The sequence below is a fragment of the Clarias gariepinus genome, chromosome 9 (assembly GCF_024256425.1).
Source record: "Clarias gariepinus isolate MV-2021 ecotype Netherlands chromosome 9, CGAR_prim_01v2, whole genome shotgun sequence".
Lineage (NCBI taxonomy): Eukaryota > Metazoa > Chordata > Actinopteri > Siluriformes > Clariidae > Clarias > Clarias gariepinus.
This window is the reverse complement of record NC_071108.1, coordinates 7,002,507-7,029,654: the sequence shown is the minus strand read 5'-3', so window position 1 is coordinate 7,029,654 and position 27,148 is coordinate 7,002,507. Positions and strand designations below refer to the sequence as shown.

The following is a 27,148-nucleotide window of genomic DNA, read 5'->3' as shown; positions in this document are numbered from 1 at the left end:
GATTTCCACTTGCCTCGTGTTCAGTCCGGAACATTTGTGGTATTCTAGAACGATGTTCTGATATCAAAGTAAACAACAGACGATAATTTATTTTCCAGTTAAGGATTATCCTTATTTTCATGATGCTGTTAGTAAAAATGAATAAGAGCTGGAAAACTGGACGACGCCCACAATGTCTATGAAGAGTCCTGGATTTCTTCATAAGCATAATCATGGTTAATCCTGTTACTTAGACATGCTGCTCTTACTTTTTACCCAAGAGAGCACTATTAAAAATTTTATTGTTGAAAAGTTTTTCCTTTAAAACATTTTTTATTCTGGTCAGGGTCACGGAGCATCCAACACCTGTCCTGGAAATCCCAGGCTTAAGATGGGAATACGCCCTGGATACAATACCAGTCCATCTTTCACACACAGACACACACACACCTATTAACATACTCATTTACACAGAAGGGAACTTTAGAGTAGCTGTTTCTCCTTTTTGGAAGGATGGAGGAAGCCATGTGGACACTATACGGGTAATGCAACGAGTCGACAAAGCTCTATAATAAGGTCTTTTGTGTATGTGTAGGAGCTGACTCTGTGTCGGCCGGTGGACTCGCGACTGGAGCACGTGGATTTCGAGAGTCTGCTGCAGTGTCTAAGTGTGAGCACTCTGCTGCAGGTTTTCGCCTCTCTGTTGCTGGAGAGGAGAGTCATCTTTATCGCAGATAAACTCGGGTACGTTGCTGCATGATCTAACTTTACTCATGAGATAATTACACAACTGTTTTATCGTGTCAAAGGTCACGATGAGAACATGTCTCCCTCTCTCGTCTCAGCACCCTGTCTCGGTGTGCACACTCGGCTCTCGCTCTGCTCTACCCCTTCATCTGGCAGCACACCTTTGTCCCCGTGCTGCCCGCCAACATGCTGGACATTAGCTGCTCTCCGACTCCCTTCGTCATGGGAGCGCTGTCTCCATCTCTGGACCAGCTGCTGGATTTGCCCATCGAAGAGGTCGGTCACTTAAACCTGTCTGGTCTACAGGGAAAGGGGAACTTGTAGCGAACATTAGGCGTTTGTTAATAGAACTGTGTTGGGTCAGAGCAAACGAAAAAAATGGGGAAGTGCCAAAGCATTGATTTTGATTAATTGTTGGTGCTGGGAGTGTTTTAATAACATGGTAGTTAGTAGGAATTTTTATCATCACAGGTAGTGATCCAGGGAGCTTTGAGCTCGGATGAAAACCACAAGTCAAGTTAAAAGTACATCATACTCTGGTTGTCCACAACAGGAGTGTAATATATGGAGCAAATATATGAAGCAAAGCAACACTTGTATTAACTTGCAGGCTTCTTTTTCTTTTTTTTTTTACAGGCCAAAAAATCCCTTAGACTTAACATTGAGATCAACTTTGACAGATTCTAGCGCAGAGCAAATATTTTGTCGAAAGATAGAATTCAAGAAAGCTGTGTCCGAACATATCCCGCAAGTGGGTATAAGTTTGCCCCATTGACAAATTATGGTGAAACAGGAAGTGGTCACAGTTGCGTTCCAAGCTATATGTAACTTCCATAGGAACGTGAACCTGTCCGAACTGAACTTATCTGTGGTTACCATAGTCATAGAGACTCAGGCAATCAGTTAGTCTTTCAGGATCATTGTGTAGCTGTCAAGCCACGCCCTACCAACCACTTTAGATCAACTGATCCAGTAGATTGTCATTATAAAAGGCTCAGTTTTTTGTTTTTTTTTTTTTTTGTAGAAATGTACCTGTCTAGTTATTATTATTATTATTATTATTATTGGTATTATTTGTATTTTTTCTTGTGATGTTTCCTGATTTTTCTCTTTACTTTTAGTCATAGCCAATCCACACCTGTTGTTGAGGCACTCCAACATTAAGGCTACAGCAACATTAAGGCTAGCTTGTCAGGGAGGGCTGAATACTATCACGTGTTTTCCTCCAAACCAACCGGCTTTATTCTTTTTTTTTTAGCACTGCATTTGTCGTTAAAGGGATCATCTTTTATTTTTGTATGGGCCAGGGTCGATTAGACTTTTCCCCTAATGTAACATCATATAAGTGAAACCCTTTCCCAGCTTGTTGCTCAGCAGTAGCTCGTTTACATACACAGAGCAGTGTTTGAGCTTTGAGCCGTATGTTAACGTATTTTACTCAAGAAATAGCAAAATATCGGACCTTTAAATCGACTACTCACATAACAAGGTCTTTGTTGGCTGAAATACCCGAGACTGTATAAACCAAAACATTTTTAATTATCAATGTTCTTGAGAAAAATTTCCAGACTAAATGGTAAATAAAATCTCCAGAGTGTATCGTTTAACATATTTAAAGTCCCCGATATGCTTTTCTTTTAGACTCTGTTTAAAAATGTTTGTAATGGTTACAAAAAAACAATTGGTAGACTTTTTGACATACAGTATTGGGTATGTTGCTGAAAGATAATGTTAAAATTTTATGTTAATATTTTATTTTTATATATATATATATATATATATATATATATATATATATTAATATATAAAATCGTATTCTACTCTCGTTCCAGGTGCTTATTGTGGACCTATGTGCAGACAAGTTTGTTGTGCAGGTTAGTATCCTGGTCTGGCCTCTTTTCCAGTAAAGACGTGCGTGCGTGTGTGTGTGAGAATTTTTGTTTAAGGATATTGCTATAAAATAGGTGTGGATCTTTTGTGTATGAGTGGTGTGATCCGAGGTTCAAGTCCGGGCCTGCGTTATTAATTACGTTTAACCAAATAACGTTTCTGGATTTACGTGTTCTCTCGATTCTTTCCAATCGGCTGAAATGAACAAGTAAGGAATAAAACGCAGCAAGGAGTGCTGATATGGGAAACTTGGTGCATTAATGAAGGTGCGCTGTGATCTGACACAGTGTGAAGCGAAGTTACTCTCATTGATAGAGAGTTTTTAAAGTTCCTATCCTCCCATCTTTTTATTTTATTATAGATGTAACTGTCATCCGTTTATACTGTAAATCTCTACCTGCACCTTAACGTCACAGTCTGCGAAAGAGGTTATAGCTTAAGGCAGTAAACAGTTGTTTGTTCAAAGATTCTTTTTTAATAGAATGAAGTCTGAAGTCTTAAAGGAGCTGATTAGGTTCTGAATATTGGAAAATAAACATCATCGCACACTAACCAGAGTTGCACATTTTTTAATCAATTTAAATTTTATTTTTTTACACAATACAAATATATATACACACAACACTATTAGTTGAATTTTGGAATTAACAAATATTCACGTGTTACCATGAAGTGCATGGAGTGAAGGTGTAAGATTCCTTCTGCACACTCAGAAGCGTGTATTAAAAAAAACATACAGCGCCATCTGTTGAACTAATGATTTTTTTAAGGTCGAATTTCTTTTTTTATTGATATAAGGATGTTTTCCATTTAAATTTCAAATTAGCATATCTTCCCTTCCCATGGGCCGATTGAAACAAAGCCCATATGTAACCTCAAGCTCAACTAAATACACCTGTGAAAACCATATTAAAATTCGTTCAGTAATTTTTTTGTGATGCGTGCACAAACGTACAGACAAAAATTTCAAAAACAGTCTTGACGTGTTCTATTATTCATCTTACATTCCCTCAAATAATTTTTCCGTAAATATCTTCACTGTACAGACATTATTGCTAATGTAGTACTCGTGTTTGGATATAATAGCAATGCATCCACCTTTAGAAACTTTCTGAATCTACTTTTTTTTTCTCTCTCTCGCCATTATCTTCGGCATCTCGCACTCGTACATTCCCGCATGTCTGCCAGATGGGGGATGAGGACTGCATCCTCCCTAGCAAGCTTCAAGCAGCCCTGCAGGAAGTCCTGGAGAGTCGGGAGGAGATGCTCGAACACTGCAGCGAGGACAGGAAGGAAGGTCAGCGTGCATACATTTGTTTAAACAGACGAACATACTGTACAAAAGCCATGAGCTTTAAACTGAGCATTATTTCTGTTTTTATGGAATGACTCGTACTTGTTTTTTCTTCTTTATGCTCAAAGACGTTTGACTCATCACACGGTTAATTTCAGGCAGACTGCTGATAAGCAAGACACAACCTGACTAATGCACAACATCTGTCTTGAACATTTTTTTTTTTCTTTTTCTGAATTCTCGAAGCGCGACAAGATGACAGGAGTTGAAATTGGCAAACGGAAAACAAGACAAGCGCCGCGCCAAAACCGAACGTCACAATCGGACTAAAACAAATCCGATTCAGTCAACATATGCACAGATGGTTTAGCTGACAGAACTGGCACCCTAAACCCACAGATGGGAAACTGGCGATTTTCATCATCAAATTAGACAAGCACTTACGTTTATGGTGTTAAAACGGTGCTCATTGCAGTGCTAGAGCGCTATAAAAATCAATTCAATTACATTTTTGTTTGCGTAACAGTTTTAACCATACATAAAACCGAATTCAAAACAGTTGGGACGTTTTTGTTTTGTTTTATTATTAGTATTTAAATAAAATGAAAACTAAAAGACTTTCAAATCACATGAGCCGATATTTTATTCACAATAAAACATGAACATAACATGCTTAAATGCTGAAATTTTTAATTTTAATGCTTTTTTTTTTTTTTTTAATGAGCAAGACAAATGACGTTATAGTGACGCGGAGAAAAAAATAAATTCTGCAAATGGCATGAGAAAGAAACCTCAAGAGGAACAAGACTAATAAAAAGGACTGGTATCACATCAGGGAACATGGAAGCACATATAGATTTCACATCACTATTTACACACGTGTACACAAATCAGTCATAACGTGTAAAAAACCACCTGACTGATATTATGTAGGTTCCCACTGTGCCTAGACAACCTAACCTGTCGAGGCACGGACTCGACAAGTCTCCCGAAGGTGTGTCGTGATATCTGGCACCGAGATGTTAGCAGCAGGTCCTTTAAGCCCAAGGTGGGGCCCTCCATGGATCAGACTCGTTTGGATTAAATTGGATTGACATCTGGGCATTTTGGAGGCCGAGGCAACACCATGAAATCTCTGTGGTGGAAACTTTTGTTATGCTGCTATAAAGGCCACGGTCATGTAGAGGTGTTTATGATCTGCAACAGGTTGTAGTCTTATACACAAAAACCTGCTCTACCGCTTAAAAGTTTGAAACTCTATGGTTCATGATTTTTCTTTCTTTCTACATTGTAAATCAATGCCGAAGGCATCCAAAAAATACAATAATCTCCTTTGAACAGTTGATATTAAGAAATCTGCTACTCATGATCTGTAAAGCCTTTTCTTCATTGCTGTATCTCACCCCCTGGGAATCAGTGTTTTTAACTTCACCTGGCAATGGGTTTAATGAGAGAGGGGGGAAAAAATTGTGTGGAAAACAATTCAGTGATGTATCATGATTCTTTTTTGTGGCAATTCATATATCGCCTCACTGACTGTTTTTTTTTTATGCATTTTGAATTCATATATACTTGCATTTGAGGCGATGAAATAATATTGGCGTTCCTCCATAATCCTACAGGATTACATTATATCTAAAATATATCTATATCTGCTCATATTTACACATTTGCATCCTGTGTACATATTGTTTGCTAAGTTTATTTAGAACTAGATGTCCCCGTGACTTTGTTCACATGGAATTTAATTGCACACTTACTGTGTGCGATAAAAGTGCATTTTTGAAAAGATACAGCGCCATCTGTTGAATTTCGGAAAGAACTACAGATTTTTGTTACAGAGAAGTGCGCCGAATGAAGGTGCGAGATTGTGTTTATTAAGTAGATTTCATTTGCACACTTATAAGAGTGTTTTTAAAAATGTACTTTTAAATTTCGAGATAAACTCTTTAAGGTTGTTTTTCTTTTTTTTATGATATAGGGGTGTTTTCCATTAAAATTTCAAACAAGCATATCTTCTCTTCCCGTGGGTCGATTGTGATGAAATAATTGTTATCTCAAGCTTTGTGAAAACACCTGTGAAAAGCCCATTAAAATTTGTTCAGTAGTTTTTTTATTTTTTATTTGATCATGCACAAACAGACAGACAAAAGTAAAATAATAAAAATAAATCTGGTTGTGTCTCTATTGCTCATCTTACGTCCCCACTAATTATTTTTCCGCAAATATCTTTACTGTACAGACACGCCAATTTTGAGGTTTTATTATATATATATATATATATAGATAGATTGTCACAGAATATGAGAGATGGAATATCCAATCAGGATATTTATAAAATCTTGATACAGAAGCGAAGTACAAATCGAATCGACACCTACACTAGGTATCACAATAACACCATATCGTCCAGTCCCTGATGAGTCCCATCCCTGGTTTTAATGTTGTGGCTCTTTTGTTTGGTATAGTATATAAGGTGAAAAACTAATACAAATAAAAAACGACTCTCAGACCATTAGCTCCATGCTTTTTACTCTCTTCCCGAAGACACGATGCAAATGCAACCATGCTGTTTGTTAGCTGATGCAGAGAGAGAGAGTGAGATTTGTTAATCTCCTGTTTGACTCCTCCTTCCTTCTGTTCAGACGAATGCAGCCTGAGCGCTTTGGTGTCCGAAGCGTTCGTGCGACTCTTCGTGGAGCTTGTGGGCCATTACCCGCTGCACATCAACGAGACGGGATACAACGGCGTCCGCGAGCTCAACAGGGAAACCTTCAGAAAGTCTCATCCGTCCAGAGGCGTGCGCCAGTTCCTCCAGCTGTTCATGGACACCCAGATGTTCGCCGGCTTCATTCAGGACCGAGAGCTCCGCAAGGGGGGAGTCAAGGGTGAGAGACGAGCGTCACATACACAGGGCCATCGCTCACTTTGTAGAACGTTTTTTTTTCTTACCTTTACAAGTAGAGGTTATGAAACCTGAAATTGTTTTTATTTGAAAATTGATGAAAAGCAGAAAATGATGATTCAAACGTAATGAGTTCAGTTAGAGATGACATGCAGAATTATGCATGAAGCACTTTTTACCAGAAACGTTGATCCTTTTTAGGAACAGCACGTATAGGTGGCATAACACGGCTAACCAAGCCCTCTCTTTTATTTAAAAGAAAAACACCTTCATTTTGGGTTCTACATCATTCTATTTGTTGTTTTGGGGGAAAAAGGTTTAAGGGTTTTTTTTGTTGTTGTTTTTTTAAATCTACATCTATAATGGTCGTAAAAATTGCATTTACTGTACTTGTTGTTCAGAAGAGAAAAATGATCTGCACTCCACTTCTGTTAGCCACACTCCCGTATCGGCGTTTTCTGTTCAAGGCTGTGCAGGTGTGAACGTGTTACATCAGTTCGTTTGTAACTGCGGTGCGAGCAAAACTGGATGCTCTCCATGAGATTTGCATGAAAGAAAAGCAGCGTGCAGTGATTCGTTTTTTCTTGTTTGTTTGTTTGTTGTTGGTGTTTTTTGAACCTGATGCTGAAACAACTCATGAAAGAGCGTTTGAATATCTGCAAACTTTTTTTTCTTTTTTTTTTTCTTGAACAAAAAAGCAGAACCAGATCAATATACAGTCGACACCTGCAGCAAGCATTTAAACACACACAATAATCTGTTGATATAAAAGTGATCGTGGAATAACCGAAGGGTCATGATTGTTCAAGTTCCCACACAGGAGTCAAACTTATCTGCCAGAATACTTCAGATGTGTCCCTTTGACATATTTAAGTTTTTTCCCAAAGAAAGATGATGAGCCACTTGTACCAAACACATCTTTAGAGTTGGTAGACGAGATGCAGATACATTTCCGGCCCAGATTCCGAGTAATACAATTTGAACAGTTTCAATCAAAAGGAAGATCTATTGATGTTTTACAATTTAGTAGGTATATAGTTGGAGACAAAGTGAATTTTCGAAGTATTTTCTGCACCAGATCATGCACCTCATACCAAAAAGTTTATTTATTTTTTCCTTACATTCCCAAAATAGATGGTCCCATTTCTGAATTATATTTAAAACACAGCTGAGATACATTCGGATACATTTTGTGGAGGCGTACAGTGGTGAGGTATGTTCTGCGTATGAATTTTTAAAGTGCACAGAAATTGAAAGTTGATTTATGAGAAACCTCCTCACATGTAGAGAGCCATTTATCATCAGTGTGCAAATAAAATTTTGACTGATACTGTAAGGAAGGTGGAAGTTTCTTAAAGAGAATTATTACCGGTGACGAGACACGGATTCATCACTACGAGTCTTAGAGTAAACGACAGAGTGTGGAAAGGAAACATCCTCAATCGCAAACTGAGGAAAAAGTTCAAAAGTCGACCATCAGCTGGGAAATCGATGCACACAGTTTTCTGGAATTCTTAAGGACCAGTATTGGAGCGTTGTCACAAAAAAGGTTCAACAATCAACAGTGCTCGTTGAGACACTCATTGAAGAGTTGAAGACTAAACTTTGGATTAAGTGCTGAGGACTAAGGAGCTTATATAACGATGCATGTCCACACACTTCCGCCCACACTTGGTTTTGAGATGTTAAAGCATCTTCTCGCTAGTCCTAATCTTGCTCTATCTGACTTTCACCTGTCTGGTCCCCTGAAAGCGGCCATATGAGGACGAAGATTCACTTCTGATGAAGAAGTGAAGACAGCGGTGCATTCGTGGCTTGCAGCTCAGCCTAAAACATTTTTAATAAGGGGATTTTAAAGTTTGTTGACAGATGAATAAAGTGTATTAAAGAACAAAGAGATTGTCCAAAGCTGATGATTTTTGTCTTTTCTTAAAGTGAACTTAAAATAATTCTTACAGCCAGAGTGCGGATAATTTTGACTCGCCCTCGTACTCACAAACAGTAGCAGTTATGATGAATAATGCAGCAGAATAATGTCTTCTGTCACATCTGTCTTTCAGTGAGTGGTGTTGTGTTTGTATAGTAGATTTATGGCCATGATGAGACTCCATGTTCGACTGTAATGGTTTTGCAATTATATTACAGAGTTACTGGCGGCTAGTAGAAGTATTTTGTCCCGTTGTTAATTATGACCAGATGTCGCTATTATTTGTAGTTCATGCTGATGAACAGACTGTTTGGTGGCTGTTTGCTACTGAGAGGAGAAAAAGGAAATTTTTCCATGAAACACTTGAGATAAATTCCACAGCCCTCTCCATACACATTGACATTATACGGACACCATTTCAAATCTGTGGAATCTTAATATTTTGTTCCTCTTTTGCAGTTATAATAAGCTCGGCTTTCACCGGAAAGGTGAAGTGTAATGTCATTGTAGTGTCGTTATACAGTGTGCGTCTGCACATTAGTCCCGCCTCCTACAAGTTCAAGAAGCTTGTGATAACCTTAAAAAATATTACTTTATATATTTATTTATTTATTTATTTATTTATTTTATTTTATTTTATTTTTTTTAAGGGGGAAAAATATTACAAGTCAATCAGTGCCTCTCCTTGTAAATAATTTCTTGTTTCGAGTAAACACTTGCAGTTGAAGTGACCAGTTAAACCAGGCTCAAATGGTTAAGGCTGTGGGTTACTGATGGGAAGGATGGGGGGTTCGAGCCCAAGCACCGCCAAGATGCCACTGTTTAGTGAAAATACCCGACGCTCTGACCCTAACTGGGATATGTGGAAAAAAATCACTATGCTGTATGGTACATGTAACAAATAATTGGATCTTAATCTTATTTAAATGTAATAACTTTTATAATAGTGTTTTTTTATATATACATATATATATATATATATATATATATATATATATATATATATATATATATATATATTATTATTATTATTATTATTATTATTATTATTATTTTTTTTTTTTAACTACTTTAACAATTTTAAAATGTAATAATCTCAGATCACTTCGCTGTGCTTCACAGACCCTGGTTGTCCTTGGACCTTTTTACCTTCACTTGTTTCGAAAATTATAAACAGCCCAGGTACAGGATTGACCGAATGATCTTGTTTGTCCACATTACAGGCCTGTTTGAAGTCCGAGCAGCGGAATATCTCGCCTCCTGTCCCGAGCCTGAACCCAGCGGAGTCAACAAATTTCTCAAGGGACTCGGTACGCCTCTTGCTTCACCTCTACTAAAAAAAAGGGAATCATTTGTATTGTTTCCTCGCTGTGACAGTCTGTTGTGCTTTCAGGGAACAAAATGAAGTTCTTACAGAAAAAGTGAGGGATTGCCTAAGCAGAGGGGGGAAGAGCAGCGGTGTGTGTGTGTGGCGTGCCAAGCAGGATAGATTGCTGAGAGGGAGAGCTGTGAGTCACCGCAGAAGTCATTTGACTCTGAGAAAAACTGGACCAGCTGGGTGGAGACGAGATCGAGCCTGGACTAGACTCTGGTTGAGAGCGCCTGTGCAATGTGTAAAGATTAAAAAGTGAAAATGGAGTATTATTTTTTAATTATTATTATTATTGTAAAGAACAGACAGACTGAATTTAAAGCTGGGAGAAAAGTGAGCTGAGACTTCAGACTTGATTACAGGACGATGCAGCATAATGAAGTAGTTCTTTTTTTTTTTTATATACTAATCTTGATCTTTTGATCTGTTCTGTAACTGTTGGAAAATAAAACTGTTCATTTAGTACTAAATGACCGGTTAGGAAAGTATTTTCTTTTGACCTTTTAAATCAATGCTTTCCAACCTGAAAAATGGTATTTCAAAGAAATACAATTGATACGAAAAGGTGTTTTTCATCTTTTTCAAAATTAATGTATTTATAAATGTTATAATGATGATAATAATTATAATAATAATATCTCTGAGACACACTGATCATACTTGTTTTCATAATTGTCCATATTTGTTTTTTACCTTTTCGTATTCTTTTTTTTTTTTTAATCCAAGTGTTTGTAAATAAATTGTACAAAACATTTTTTTAAAGATGCTTTTACGTGTTATATAGGTTTACATATATGAATCGCTCTGCGTAACAACCATAAATTGTTCTGCTATATGTTTAAATAAAATGCCTTTACAGAAAACGGTGTACGTGAGATTTGCTTGTGGCTCCACCCACGTGCAGATTCTGACGCCTGTGTGCTATCATTATATGCAAATGGAGTGCCTGGTCAACTTGCTGCTGTTCCGAAGTGTAACTGTATATGAGACACCTGTGTGAACACCAGCGACTGGCCACCAAACGGAATTTCTCTTTTACATACACTGATCAGCCATAACATTATGACTTCTTGCCTAATATTGAGTAGCGCCCCCCCTTTGCTGCAAAAAAAAAAGTGACCTTGTTGCCAGTTCACCGGTTTTAGCACCTTGGATCACTTTTGGTAGGTCATGACCACTGCAGGCTGGGAACATCCCACAGGAGCTGCAGTTTCGGAGTTGCTTTGACCCAGTTGTCTAGCCATCACAATTTGACCCATGTCACAGTAGCTACACTTTTAATATCCTGTTACAGTGGCAGCTGGAAATGGGTGGGAAATATCAGGTAGCAAGTGAAACTTTTTTCCTGAAGTTCATATGTTGGGAGCAGAAAAAAAATGAGCAAGCATAAGGATTTGAGTGACTTTGACACCGGACAGATTGTGATGGCTAGAGGACTGGGTGAGAGCAGCTCAAACTGCAGGTCTTGTGGGATGTTCCTGGTTTGCTGTGGTCAGGACATACCAAAATTAATCCAAGGGAGAAAAAAAAATGGTGAATCGGCAACAGGATCATAGATGGCAAAGGCTTACTGGTTCAGATAGGGAGGGAAGGCTGGGCCATGTAATTCAATCCAATAGAGGCACTAGTGTAGATCAAATTGATGACAAGATTCATGCTGGTTCTGATGATGAGGTATCAGACCACACAGAGGACACAGTGCGTCACTGTTATGGTGGCAAAGGGCAGGACCCACTTAATGTTATGGCTGATCAGTGTATATATATATATATATATATATATATATATAAAAGATTGGGGATATATATATATATATATATATATATATACCCAATCTTTTTATATATATATATTTATATATACTGTAGATATATAAAAGATTGGGGATAACATGCTCTATCCTCCAATACACCAGGTGGCGCACGTTAACATTAAAACTTGCGAAGGAGCAAATTTCCCACCACGTCTCCGGCAAGCCCCGCCTCTAGCGTATGATTGGATATCCTTGCGCGTTGTTATAAAGGAAACCCATACAATTGGTTACTTTTTACTGAGCATGATTTGCTAACCAATGAAAGATTAGAATACGGGATGTTACGGAATATGGGTAGGAACGAAAAACCTGAACGTGATAGCGTGTTGTTGTAACGCTGTGTCAGTATGGCGGGAGCTTCGTCTGTAGCCGGTGAGGTGTTTGTGGACGCTTTGCCGTATTTTGACCAGGGCTATGACGCTCCCGGAGTCAGAGAAGCAGTAAGTACATAATAAACTACCGGTAAGAGTGAAAAACCCGAGCTAATGCTTCTCCTGTATTTACGAAGCAAGGCTGTACAGCCAGCACGCTAATGCTAGCTAGTTAGGATTAACTTCCAATCATTTAACGTTAGCTGGTTAGTTTAGTTTATCTTAACCCGTTTAAACTGGTTTTATAGGACCAATAAAAGTAAAATATTAGTAAACCAGTAATATGTTGGTTATTCTATACCAGTAGACCTCAATTGTTTAGCTCTGGACCCCTTTAACTGTAAAAGAAATTAACTGTAAATAAACTGTATAATTTAATTTAGTATACATTTTATTTCATGTAGATTATTTATTTCACTTGATACTGCATTGTGTCCTAATATCAGTATCTAGTTAAAATTACTCAGTATGTATCATTTAATCAATATCATGATTATGATATTGAGTGTCATGAGTGGGAGTGCCGTTAGAGCGGATATCAGCACGGCTGCGATGCATTTGCCTGAATAAATCTGCATGTTTTATTTTTTTTATGAAATGTCTTGCATATTTATCCTTAGTTTACATTTCAGAAATATTACATGAGTGGGAGCGGCGGAGTAAGGGAGTGAGGGAGGGAGCGCCGGAGTGAGGGAGGGAGCGCCGGAGTGAGGGAGGGAGCGCCGGAGGGAGGGAGGGAGCGCCGGAGGGAGGGAGGGAGCGCCGGAGGGAGGGAGGGAGCGCCGGAGGGAGGGAGCGCCGGAGGGAGGGAGTGAGTGAGGTAGCGCCGGAGTGAGGGAGTGAGTGAGGTAGCGCCGGAGTGAGGGAGTGAGTGAGGTAGCGCCAGAGGGAGTGAGGGAGTGAGTGAGTGGGTTAGCGCCGGAGGGAGGGAGCGCCGGAGGGAGGGAGCGCCGGAGTGAGGGAGGGAGCGCCTGAGGGAGCGAGGAGGGAGGGAGTGAGTGCATGAATTAATGAGTAAATGTGTGAGTGAATGAGGGAGAGATGGTGGGAATAAGGTAGTGAGTAAATGAATGAATAAAAAAACCCAGTCTGTGCTCTTGGCTATTCCCAGAACACTGTTTTACATTCTCAGTTACTTTTCATTACTTTTATGTGACGTCTTTAACATCTTCAAATGGTCTGCTTTTCAGGCCGCTGCGTTGGTGGAGGAGGAAACCCGGAGATACAGACCTACAAAAAATTACCTGAGTTACCTCCCGACGCCGGACTTTTCAGCTTTTGAAGTGAGATCTAATGAGGCTTTATCTCCTCGATTGTAGATAAATAAATTAATTAATTGATTGATTGATTGATTGAGACAGGTGTTAAAGAGCCATGTGCTGATAGATTAACAGATAATTCTTTGTATTTCACAGACCGAGATCATGAAGAACGAGTTTGAGAGACTCGCTGCACGTCAGCCATTGGAGCTTTTGAGCATGAAGAGGTACATCTCTCAGGGATGTTTTATCAGAGTGAACACACACCGCACCATATTCAATGCTGTCTGATTGGTCGGTTTAGGCTGGTGTTCTGCAATTAGCACCGTGTGCTGCTAGCGAAAAAAATTAAATAAAAACAATCATTGACAAAGGGGCAGAATGCTTCTTTATTAAGTGTGAGCCAGGATGGAGCGCTTGTCCTTTGCTTGCCAAAAAGTCACCAGTGTATGTGGTGCGGTATTAGCTTGGCTGCTCAACACTCCTTGCTTTGACTTCAGAAGGGCTTGTGTGTGCTCATAAGTAGGCTTAAGGAAACATACAGTGGATTCACGGTTCATAAAAAGCTGTAGCGCTGCTATGATTTTATTTTTATTTTTTTCAATACGGCAATCAGCGGGTCACCCTGATGCACCATGGGGCGTTGCAATCTTGTTGCAATAATACCCATGATTCATCACTCCATAGTGATCTTGTTTCAAAAATTGTGAAAGAACGATCTGGTGCTTTACTTCTTTACCTTTGAGCTGCCCCCTAGTGGTCAGTGTGTTGGATAAAGATGAGTAAATGAACTGCTTACTGGCGTTTATTCAAAGTCTCTAGTCAGACATAACTGGAATAAACGCCCTTAATAAAACTTGAGTTAAGAAGTCGAGCGCCAGAACCCAGGACAATCGTGGATCTGTCCGAACACGCCTTCTTAATGTGAGCTTTTACATAAATAGGAAATCTGTTTTTACACATAATTAGCTGGGAGTAGTTTAAATACGGATTTTTTTTTTCTCCAGTCTTCTATACTACGCCTATGTTTTTTTTTAGATTTATTGACGAGTACAGCTGTTAACTCTTTCACTCATTTCAGGTACGAGCTGCCCGCTCCATCGTCAGGCCAGAAGAACGACATAACGGCATGGCAGGAGTGCGTGAATAACTCGATGGCCCAGCTCGAGCACCAGGCAGTGCGCATAGAGAACCTGGAACTCATGGCACAGTACGGCACCAACGCCTGGAAGGTGTCGAACGAGTACGTATCAGAACAGACTCAATGGCATTTTCAGTAAAGCTTATCGTGCGTCCTGCTTCTCATACTGAATTTGTTTTTGTGAAACAGCAACTTGGCGTTCATGATTGAAAACGCACAGAAGGAGCTGCAGAAGGTTCGGTACGTAACTTTTAATGTGATTTATAGAAAGGGGAAAAAAAATGTTTCATTAAATTGGGCAAGGATTTTTTTTTTATGTTTTAAAACTAAAAGTTGACAATAATTCTTAAGTTTTTTTTTTATTGCATATAAAGGAGGGAACGACTGAGGAAAAGACCAGACTTTTAATTCTGTTTAGTTTATTACTTATTAAGAGACTGATAAAATAAATCTCATTATTTCATGTAGATTATAAAAAAACTTAAAACAGTACAATAACTGGTTACTATGCGCAAAAGATTTCCATTCCTTAACCAGCATCAAGCGGCTCTCACACACAGCGAAATGCTTTTTGCACTGAACGTTTTTAATTAAATGCACACATCAGTCACTTTGTATTTGCTAGCCAATCATGGCTACTCATTAGTAAGCAGTAAGGACAGGCACTTATTTATAAATATCAGAATTTCTGCCAAGAATGCAGTCGATTTGCCTTATCCAGAATGCGTGCAGCTGTGCTGAATAGTCGCTCACTTGTCAGTAAGGTAAACCCGGGCTGCCTCAGAGCTAGGAACAGTCCTGTTTTCCTCTTTTCATTATTATTATTTTATTCTTTTTACTCTTTTTGAGTGAGGGTCGACTTTAGCTGCTGCCTTTGTAGATAACTTTTCACACTCAAATTATTTACACTGCGTTATTCCATGGCGAGTGCAAGTGGTGAATAAGGTTGGTTGTATTAAAGGTTTTTGGCAGACTTCTACATGGTTTTGCTTCAGGGGGAAAAAATTGCATATTGCAAATTTGACATTCAAAAATGTTTTTTTCTTTAATATTTCCAGTACTCGTGTCTGCATTTTAATCGGCTAGTTTAGAGACGATCTGTAAAAATTGTGATCTGTAAAAAAAAGAAAAAAAAGGATTTCGATCATTGCCGATACAAACCTTAAAAGTAACCTGTGCTATTTCAACAACTTTAAATTGTATATAAAGTACGATTGAAAAGACATGTTTTTCTGAAACCTGTGGTTGTCACTGAGACGGGCGTATATAGGAAGTCAAAAACACGATATAACCTCTCAGTGCAACCACACACATGACTCGCTGAATGACTGAGTCGCTCAGTCAAGCATGTCAACTGACTCACTCAGAGTAAATTGGTATATATGCCCGCCTCACCAAATGACTCAGAGTGAATCAGTTGACTGGGTGAATCAGCGTGAATTAGATTTATATGCTCAACTCGCCAAAGAGCCTCAAAGTTCAATTAGTTTTACTTTGTTTTCTTGCTAAGCCTGTGTACCATTCCACTGTGTACATGAACAGTGCTCCCTGCTTAGGGATTGTTAGTTAAAGGGACTTCAACCCTCATCAGCATTTCTCCGTTCAGAGCACCCTGACACCGGTATCACTTCCTCCGTGCCGTAACTCTAGTATCAGACACCTCAGTTACCTGTTGCTGCTGCTTTGAATATTTTACACTTCTCAGGAAATTCACTCGAGGTTTTGCTGCATAACTCGTACACACTTCCATGTATAAATGCGAAACCCGGCACACATTGAGCTGAACAACTTTTGCAATGCGTGTCATGGGTTCTATGCAACAGGAAGTCAGTTGGTTTGGGTTGTTGCAAAATGCACCCAATGGATTTTGATGTACTCTTCCTAGGGGATTTACGCGATTGTCACCAAACCGGGCCAATATAATCTTGAGACACAGAGGATGCAATATTTTGAGGGGATTTTTTAAATCTCTCTAATGGTTCATCTGTGGCGATGCCTGAAACATATGCTAAAAAGTGGCCTAATATTAATTTCATGTCATTCTTGATGATGATGAAAGGTGGACAAAATAAATTCCAGGTTTTGTGGAAGCTCCTAGTCCCTCAACTTCAATGACACAATGGCTGATAGGTAATTTTGGTGAAGTGATGAACCTCTGTTCTGCCTTACACTGTTTGTAGTTCCTCTGAACTGAGCAGTTTTGCTCCCTGTGGGAATCTTATTCAGGGTGTCTAGATGCTCAGACTGAGTTGACTCAGTTTGCATGCTTGACTCACTGAATGACTCAGAGTGAATCAGGTTACGTGCTCAACTCGCCAAATGACTCAGAATGGAGAGATATACACACACAACTTACATCGATGAGCAGTCCACCAACGCAACACAAAACCAGTGTCATTTGCAAAGCATAGAATTTTCACAAAGCTTTGCTGTGAACTGGTGTGCTGCGTAGTTTCCTTTTCACTTGTCTGCTCTTGATATATACAGCCCTGTTTGTGACATCAGGCTTCAGAAAAATGAACTTTCTCTTTTAGTTGTTTCAGTCTGTCTGTATTTTTTCATTTTATTTATCGAGAAAGATAAACAGGGTTTCAAAAGTCATTTTGAGTTCTTTTAAATAAATAAAAATGGGATTTTTTTCTTTCTCCTGCATGGATAATGAAACCACAGATAGACTTGTTTTATTTTATCAATGCAAAGTAGATGGTTGAAAGTTGCATGTATGTAAAAGCATCTTGTAGCAAAAGGTACATCTGGAAAACAAGATTTAAAAAAAAAATCTTTTAACAATAAGATGAGTTTTATAAGGTTTTTGCAGAGATGATTCCTTACACATTATAACATCTATATTTTATTTCCTGTGGATAATTCAAGCCCAGTTTCTTAACATAGTTTTCCATTTTCTAACAGGAAGAGCATTCAGGACTTAAACTGGCAGAGAAAAAACGATCAGCTCACCGCAGGCGCCAAGCTGCGAGAACTGGAGTCCAAGTCTGTATTACGAACATAAAACTTTTCTAATAGTAATCTATATTTAAGCCCCGTTTTGATTTGCAGTTTATTGTTTATTAAATTTTGACAGCTGGGTGTCCCTCGTGAGTAAGAACTATGAGATCGAGCGAGCCATCGTGCAGCTGGAGAACGAAGTCGGCCAGATGAGACAGCAGGGAGACGAGAACAAGGAGAACATCCGACAGGACTTCTAGTAAGTGACGTTCCTGTCCAGCACAATATGGAACAACAGATGGATGCGTCGTCACGGGGGAAAAAAATCCAATGCAAGTCTGGAGAAAAGACATTTTCAGACAGAAGCATGTGGAGATGTTTCCATACTATGAAGTGAGCAGAGGAAATGGTATTGAAGACCGAAGAGCCCTACAGTACTGCAGTTCAGATCAGCATAACAACTTTGATTTGTATGTTTGTAGGATGATTTTTTTAGTCTTTGCATTTTTTTGTGTGTGAGAATGTTAACTAACTGTATTTTTATAAAATGCAATAAATGAACATTTGAAACAAAAAACTAAATTAATCATGCAACACTGTCATTCACTCAGGACTGATGTGTGAGGATTTTGAAAAATCCTTATTAATATCAATATTTGTGTTACAATGTGGAAAGCATGATAAAGGGCAGCGTTTTTATTGGGGTGTTTGGGGGGAGCAACAGAATGCCCTAATAAGCTCCTTTGAAACGGAAATTCACTTCAAACTCCCCTTTAAATAGGGGGAAAATGTAGAAAATTCCCTGACCTTCAAAAAAAACCCACATAAAATGTCTTTGTAATTAGGGAAAAAGTGTGAAGAAGTGCCCCAATGGCTCTCCATTATATAAAACAAAGCATGATGAAATGCCCCCAATGGCTGCCCAAATTTTATTTTATTTTTTTCTAATGGCAGTTTTATAATTAGCAAAACTGTGTGAGGAAATGCCCTTTCGGCTGCCTTTTAAATGGTTAAGAGGCATGATGAGATGCCTCAGTGGCTGCTTCTCAACTGAAACAAAGCATGACTAAACTGCCCCACTGGCTGCTCTTCAAATAGGGGGAAAAAACATGAAATGCCCCGATGGCAACTTTGTCATTAGGAACAAAGGGTGAAGAAAGGCCCTTTTAGCTGCCTTTTAAACACTGAATAGGCTTGATAAAATGCCCCAATGTCTGCCCTTTAAACTGGAAAAGAAGCATGTTCAAATGACCTAACGACTGCACTTTAAATTAAAAAGCAAAACAAGGTGCCATAATGGCCACTCTAAAAATAGAGAAATACTATGAATAAATGCACTTCAAATGAAAAAGAACAGAAATGCACTAATGGCTGCTTTGTAATTAGGGAAAAAAGTGTGAATAAATTCTGTTTTGCTGCTCTTTAAATAGCAAATAGGTGGGATTAAATGCCCCAGTGGCTGCCTGTCAAATGAAACGAAGAATGATGAAATGCCCTAATGACAGCATTGTAATTAGAAACAAAGGGTGAAGAAATACCCTTATGTCTGCCTTTAAAATGGCAAAGAAACATAATAAAATGCCTCAAGGGCTGACCTTCAAATAAAACAGCATGATGAAATGCCCCAATGGCTGCCATTTAAATGGGGAAGGAATCAGATTGTAATGCCCTAATGGCTGCCCATTAAATGAAAAAGCAAAACATGACGATGTGCCGTTACAAAGGAATAAAGACAATGAAATGCCCCAAAGGCTGCACTTGACTGTACTTTGAATGGGAAAAAAAGGAAGAAATTCCTGAATTGCGGATTTGTAATTAGGAAAAAAAAAAATGTGAATAAAGTCTTGCTTGTTTAAATAGTCAGTACTAAATACCGGATATTAAAAAAGGCGTTTCCTGCCTTAAAGTCAATTAGCTAGCTTTATTTGCGGGAAGCCTTCCTATAAATGTCCCATAAGTAGGACAACCCTGGTTGGTTGAAACTTGGCATTCGGCGGCCTGTTGGGTTTTTATCCACACAGGAAACGGTGGTTTGAACTTTCTGTTCCTTTTATTAAAAACTGTAATCTAAACCAGATCTGAAGGCTTTGGTTTAAAACTGTAATTTAATCAGTAAAGTTAAGCTGTGGGATGTCTACATGTTGAGAATGTGTAAAACGATTAAAAAGCTGGAGATCTGTTTTTAGTTGTGTTTTACAATCATTAGGGACTATGGTAAGCCTTAGAAATGTTTGCACATGTTCTTATAATAAGCAAAAATGAATACCATTTTGTATAGAACTTAAATATACAGAGGTGTCAAGTACTGTAATTGCTTTTCCATGCACGATTCAAAGTTTTGTTTAAAACACCAATTTCTGGAAGAGGATTCATCTGGTATCGAGCTGTAACCTCTTGGTTGAGGCAACCCACACTCAGCTAAAATGTCACGTCATATATTTTTTAAAGCCTCTGTACCACAAAGCAGTCACCATTTTGTGAAATGTTCCCCACATTGCTTATTGCTAGTGACTTGGTTTCTAACAGAACAAAAATAAAATGTATTAGAGTGCCTATTTAACACATTATCATGTCCACCAAAAACAATAAAAAAAAATTTTTTTGTTTGCCAATACAATGAATAGGGCAGATGTCGTTCAGGGGGTTGAGGCTCTGGGTTGCTGATCAGAGGTCAGTGGGGTTTAACTCCTTCCACCACCACCACCACCCTTGGGTTAAGCCCTTAACCCTATTTCTTTTTAGGTTCATCCATGTGCCATCTGGCATATCAGACATTGGTTATTCCCTGGAGTGTTGGGTGGCCAGCTAGACGCCTGATTGTCATGCACACACAGTGCTACACGCTATTTCGATTGGATGCAAGTATAAAGCTGAAATAGAGAGATGTTCTTAGGATTTCTGTAATTTCTTTTTACTTTCAACTGTCAACACTTTACAAAGCTCTACATATTTGGTTTATATCTTTCTCCATTTTCAGCACAGCAGATTTAGCTTCGAAATTCCCAACATGGTATAAAGTTTCTGTGCAAGGATGCTTTCTCGAAAACAAAAAAAACCCCATGAAGCCAAGTAAACTGTAATTAAATATACACTTAGTCTCAGGTACAATTTGTACAGTTTTACTGAGCATCCTGCAGAACCACCCACAGCTTTTTTTTTTGGAATTTGTTGCACCTGCTTCTTTTTTGGATGTCAAATCCAGCAGCTTCGGGGTTTTTTTTTATGTTTTTTGTTTTGCCTAAAAAGTGGTCTCTTATGTAACTGTAATTTTGTAATAGAATACTGATATTTAAAAATAAAAAAAGATCTGACATGTTTTGTGTTCTAAAAATATTTTTGTGACTGTCATAACGTAAAATTTTTTTTTCTTTTACAAAGTTTGTACTAATAAACACAGGGTGCCTAAGACTTTTGCACAGCACTGTACATATCTGACTATTATTGTGCAGCAGCAATACCTTTACAGTGTCCTTTATCTCTCTGGAGATACTGTACCTTTCATTTCATCAACAGCCAGATCATCCAGCAGTTTCTCTTAGAAAGTTCCCACCCAAGAGAGTAAAGAGGTGCTTCCTTCTAGACAAATGATGTAAGCTAACCACATCTTTGAATTGCTGATTATGCCGAGTCACGAGGCCGCATTGCGCAATTGAAGAAAAGCAAAATCAACACTGTTCTGCATGCATGAGCTCTCAGAAGAATAAGAACGGCCAGTGCTGCTGTAATCGAGTATACTAGAGATGGAGGAAAAATCGATTTATTTATGAATTATGATTTTTTTTGTGTGTGGCGATTCACATAGTTCTCCGAAATCTATTTAAAAAAAATTTTTTTTACATTTATAATAGAGATGAACCAAGTGGTTCAACAGACATATTTTTATGGTGTAATGTTACCAAAAATTGGGCTCATTAAAAGCCTCCCAGCTGTCTTTCTCTCCAAACTCTGTGAGCGAATTAGGCGAAACCTGCAAGCTCACGTTCAAAGTGAGTTTTAAGACTTTGGATGCGTTTAATGAGATAATACGACGTCGTTTCCTTATTATCCTACAGGTGGCGCACTCTGTACTATTTATACAGTTTTCCCCCAGTGTAGGAGTGAGTTATTTGCTAAGTTTTTTTTTTTTATAAAAAAAATAATCATGGTAGAGGACAGAGATACATGCTGCTCAGTTAAATACTAAACTCTTAATTTCGAAGTTATTTTCGAATCATAAAGAACAGGCTATAGGGGACTGGTGACTTAGGTGTTTCGCCTGCCATGCAAAGGGCCCGGGTTCAATTCCCAGTCAGTGCCCAAACTCCAGGTGCTGGATACAGTGCCAGTCCCAAGCCCAGATAAAATGAGAGGGTTGCGTCAGGAAGGGCATCCAGTGTAAAACTTGTGCCAAGCTTGTATATGCTGACTGAATGGTCTGCTGTGGCGACTCCTTGCCGGAAACAGCCAAAAGACTAACAACATAAGGAACGGGCTACAAGCACTATAACATCAGCACATTGACAACATGACCATGATGTCATCACCATCGCTCTGATAATGCTGATCTTTGAATAGTGCTGATGTCATAATGTGCGAAGGCCATCTTTGGTCTTCTAAAGATTATTATTAGGGCCAAAGCATTATGACATCATCATTATTGCTCTGATAATGCTGTTTTAATAGTGCTGATTTAATAATAATCACAATGACGACATGAATATGATGTCATCGCCATCACTCTAATAATGCTATTTGTTGTCTTTTTTTTTTTTTTTAATCGGCACACAGGTTGGAATCTGCTGCCATTAGGAGGACTACACATGTACATACACTCCTCTATGTTTACATGTCAAACTCAGTATACTTCTAGATTATATAGAGCTGAACAATTTTCACTATGCATGTCATAGGCTCACCTGCATTCATACTGTGTGTTAGGTGGCAGCCAGTTCAGCATAACAGTTGATGTTAATTGATGTTAATATGGAGTCCAGGTAGTTATTGGAAGCTCACGTAGACTCGTAGGAAATTCCAGTTCTGAACTATCGAGCTACTGCAGCCAAGTCAAGGCCTTAGTGAAACAGCTGTCAACATCAGTTGAGGCCAGAACCGTCTTCATGGTAGAGTGAAACCGTCCCCAGACTCTAGACGCATCCCAAAGAGACACACGGGGAATCCATGTGACGGATCTCCAACCAGAGGCGGGGCACCAGGATGGGTCAGACAGGTCCAGAGGGGAGAGGGAGTCTGGATCACTGGCAGCTCAGGAACAACATGTGTAGCTTGACAGAGAGAGGGAAAGAGGGAGAGGGGGAGAGAAAACAGGAGAGGGGAGAGCAGAAGTGAAGAGATAACAGTTGGGTATGGTCACAGTCACATAATGTATAGTGTGAATGTATATTTAGTGCAGAGTGCAAGCTGGGACTCCGGCAGGACTAACTATGACAGCATAACTAAAAGGGAGAGCCAGAAGGAAACACAGACATGAGGGCTCCCTGAGATGTAAAGCAACCAATCATCTCACCGTCAACAAACCTGAGTGATCAATGAGAGTGGGAAAGACAGCATCTAAACATACCAGTTTACCGTAATACTCTACGTCCATGAGTCCCCCAGATCTGCTCCTTTACCTAAGGCTAATCTATTTATAAAAATGCTTGATTAAATAAATAGGTTTTTAGCCTGGACTTAAACACTGAGACTGTGTCTAAGTCCCAAACACTATTTGGAAGACTATTCCATAATTTCGGGGCTTTGTAAGAAAAAGCTCTGCCCCCTCCTGTAGTTTCCATAATACGCGGTACTGACAAGCAGCCTGCATCCTTTGATTGAAGTAGGCATGGTGGATCGTAAGACACTAGCAGTTCGCTCAGATACTGCGGCGTGAGACCATTTAATGATTTATATGTCAATAGTAGTATTTTAAAATCAATGCGAAATTTCACAGGGATCCACTGCAGTGTGGATAAGATAGGGGTAATGTGCTTGATCTTCTAGTTTTAGTGAGGACTCTCGCTGCTGCATTCTGGACTAGCTGAAGCTTGTTTAAACACCTAGTTGAACAACCAGATAGTAAGGCGTTACAATAGTCCAAGCTAGAGGTGATAAAAGCATGAACTAGTTTTTCTGCATCGTTTACTGACAATATATTTCATAACGTGGTAATATTTCTGAAAGAATTGAAAGAATGCTATCCTGGTGATATTGTCTACATGAACTTTAAATGAAAGACTAGACTCTATAATTACACCGAGGTCTTTCACTGTTGCACTTGATGGAACAGAAAGGACATTTAATGTTACAATGTGATCTAAAATCTTGCTTCTAGCTGTATATGGTACTATGATTAGAACTTCTGTCTTTTCAGGATTATGCAGAAGGAAGTTAATTAGCATCCAATCTTTTATATCTTTTACGCATCGTTCAAGTTTAGCAAGCTGGTTTTTCTCATCTGGTTTTGCTGAGACGTATAACTGTGTGTCGTCAGCATAACAGTGAAACCATATAAAGGGAAAAAAAGCAGTGGCCCTAAAACCGAACCCTGTGGAACACCAAACTCCACTAGAGAACATGCAGAATAATCACTATTTAAACCTACATACTGATAATGATCGGTCAAATAGGATCCAAGCCAGGAGAGGGCTATTTCCTTAATTCCTACCACATTTTCTAATCTGTGAAGGAGAATACTATGATTCCCAGCCAGGTTCAATTTCCACCTCTGTGTGCATGAAGTTTGCATGTTTTCCCAGTGCTTAGTGGGTTTCCTCCCAAAGACATGCAGATTAAGCTAATTGGTGTTTCCCAAATTGCCCATAGTGTCTGAATGGTTGTTTGAGTGTGTGTATGTATGTGTGTCCAGCAATGGGTTGGCGTATGTATGTATGTATGTGTGTACTGTGAGCCCTAAGTCTCCTGGGATAGGCTCTATATACAGTGTGTGTATACTGATACTGATATGATAAAAATCATGACAGACCATCAAATATTATTTTATTTTGTAGTATTTCCTACCGTTTTTCCTTGTATGTAAAAAGCTACTTGGCAATATACTGTATTTGATCCTACATAATGAGCAGTATTCTATCATAAGTAAACTGTATTTATAGTATCTTGACACACTGGACACAATATTGAATAAAAAATAAAAAAAACACTGCCGTGTAACTCATCCACATCCAAAAATATATATATGTTACACTACCTACACTAATGGCAAAGCCAGTAAAAACAATAATTAAAGAGATGTATATATGTTATAGCAGTGTCAGAACTAATATTATTATGATAAAAATAGTTTAATAAAATAAAAGTGAATTCACCAACCCCTTACAATATCCTTGTTGCCTTCACTGAAATAGTTTTTAATCCACCAGGAAATAAATACAAGCAAATCCTCTTTTTATAGTTTAAACAAATTTTGGTTTCCTTCACTTCCCCTAGCCACTTCAACATTTGCCATCTGTTCATTCTTACATTAACGTGTTCCTTCCAGTTTGTTCAAAGAGGAAGAATCACAGCGTAAATCCGTTATTAAGACTTCCATGTTATATGCGTTTATGTACTACAGCAGTAGTGGGAAGCTATAAAGAGTATGCTTTTGTTGGAGATTTTTTAGGTCCTCCACATATATGTCAATTCAAGATTCAAGATTCAAAGAACTTTATTAATCCCAGAGAAAAATTGCTTACTGCAATAATACTGCATAATTAAACAAGCAATACCAAAGTAAATCAATAAATAATAATCAAAACTTTGTAGATCTGGATGAAGAATTTATTGCAGCAATAAAATCCAAATGAACCGTACTCAAATGCTTCAGTGGCAAACTCGAGCATCTTCAAGAGCAGACTGACTTGACAAGTGTATGCACATTCCTTATATACAGCTTTACAGTTTTTATTTTCTATTTCCTGCCAACATTGACTTCCATTATAATCAGATTTTCTTTAGATTTTATGTCATATTTGACTCCCATTATAGTCCTAATTTTCTTACAATGTACTTTTCGTTATCTCTAAACCTCTTTTATTTGGTTTATTAAAAAATACCACACCTCGACATCTGACTCCTACATTTCATCTCATTATATACTTTATATTCATCCGAATTCCTTTACATCATCTTTACACTTCTTTTGCTCAATCTTAAACAGAAAAAATTAACAAGACAGCGTTTGTTGTTTTTTCGTCATAAACGCCTTTATATAAATCCTGTATTTCCTGGTTTACTTTAAAGTTTTCAAAAGACAGACCAGCCGAAAGACAAAGAAGAAGAAGAAGAAGAGACCATGAGTAAGCATCACTTTATGTAATGTTTTTTAATGTTATTGTCTTTTTTTTGTTTATGTCTTGCTTATGTGTCTTATTTTACTCTGTTTAGCTAATTGTGCTATCTTAAACAACTTTTGCATAACTCTGGATGATTCAGACAGTATCGAGCTTCGAGAATCGAGCTTCTGTGGGTGCCGTATAGATTGGGTGTCAACAGTCCTCCACACAGTATTCTCAGGAAAATGGGTCCATTCATGTCGAGAGTGGTGATGCCAACCCTGGTCCCACCAAACGGCATCCAACGCCCACTCCTTACCCGCAAATAGGTACATAGAGTATGTTCTGTACTCACTGTTGTTTAAACTTGTCCATGTTAGCATTTCTGTACGTTCTGTACCTTTACTGTATACAGTACTATTCCTTTTATTGCATCACTGTCTGTGCTATTACATACTATTACATCACTATCTGTGCTATTACATACCATTACATGACTGTCTGTGCTTTTATATACTATTACATCACTGTCTGTGCTATTAGATACTATTACATCACTGTGTGCGATTACATACTATTACATCACTGTGTGTGATTACATACTATTACATCACTGTTTGTGCTGACAATGATCGTACGTTACATACTATTACATCACTGTCTGTGCTATTACATACTATTACATCACTGTCTGTGCTATTACATACTATTACATCACTGTCTGTGCTATTATATACTATTACATCACTGTCTGTGCCGACAATGATCATATATTACATACTATTACATCACTGTCTGTGCTATTACATACTATTACATCACTGTTTGTGCTGACAATGATCGTATGTTACATAATTTACTTCACTGTCTGTGCTATTACATACTATTACATCACTGTCTGTGCTATTACATACTATTACATCACTGTCTGTGCTGACAATGATCATATATTACATACTATTACATCACTGTCTGTGCTATTACATACTATTACATCACTGTCTGTGCTATTACATACTATTACATCACTGTTTGTGCTGACAATGATCGTATGTTACATAATTTACTTCACTGTCTGTGCTATTACATACTATTACATCACTGTCTGTGCTATTACATACTATTACATCACTGTCTGTGCTGACAATGATCATATATTACATACTATTACATCACTGTCTGTGCTATTACATACTATTACATCACTGTGTGCTGACAATGATCATATGTTACATACTATTACATCACTGTCTGT

The 27,148-nt window shown here is 38.4% G+C and overlaps 2 protein-coding genes across 2 annotated transcripts in view; both read left to right on the top strand.

The window, feature by feature from the left end:
• dennd2c (DENN/MADD domain containing 2C) overlaps nt 1–10,970 on the top strand; it is a 29,161-nt gene extending 18,191 nt beyond the window's left edge. Inside the window, exons 13-19 of the mRNA XM_053503741.1 lie at nt 575–723; nt 825–1,002; nt 2,559–2,600; nt 3,805–3,913; nt 6,556–6,798; nt 9,966–10,052; nt 10,136–10,970. Of these exons, the coding sequence (XP_053359716.1) occupies nt 575–723; nt 825–1,002; nt 2,559–2,600; nt 3,805–3,913; nt 6,556–6,798; nt 9,966–10,052; nt 10,136–10,167 (840 nt within the window). The 3' untranslated portion in view covers nt 10,168–10,970. The remainder of the gene's footprint in view (nt 1–574; nt 724–824; nt 1,003–2,558; nt 2,601–3,804; nt 3,914–6,555; nt 6,799–9,965; nt 10,053–10,135) is intronic.
• Nucleotides 10,971–12,212: 1,242 nt separating this feature from the next.
• On the top strand, nt 12,213–18,231 carry bcas2 (BCAS2 pre-mRNA processing factor). The gene is made up of 7 exons (XM_053504222.1): nt 12,213–12,367; nt 13,489–13,581; nt 13,714–13,784; nt 14,639–14,800; nt 14,888–14,938; nt 17,609–17,689; nt 17,781–18,231. The coding sequence occupies exons 1-7, from the start codon at nt 12,275–12,277 to the stop codon at nt 17,902–17,904; spliced, it is 675 nt and encodes a 224-aa protein (XP_053360197.1). The 5' UTR covers nt 12,213–12,274; the 3' UTR covers nt 17,905–18,231.
• The last annotated feature ends 8,917 nt before the right edge of the window (nt 18,232–27,148 follow it).

Coding starts and splice junctions, on each gene's coding strand:
- bcas2 (XM_053504222.1), top strand. CDS start 12,275: ATGGCGGGAGCTTCGTCTGTAGCCGGTGAGGTGTTTGTGGACGCTTTG. Junction 12,368..13,488: donor CTCCCGGAGTCAGAGAAGCA/GTAAGTACATAA, acceptor TCTGCTTTTCAG/GCCGCTGCGTTGGTGGAGGA. Junction 17,690..17,780: donor CTGCGAGAACTGGAGTCCAA/GTCTGTATTACG, acceptor AAATTTTGACAG/CTGGGTGTCCCTCGTGAGTA.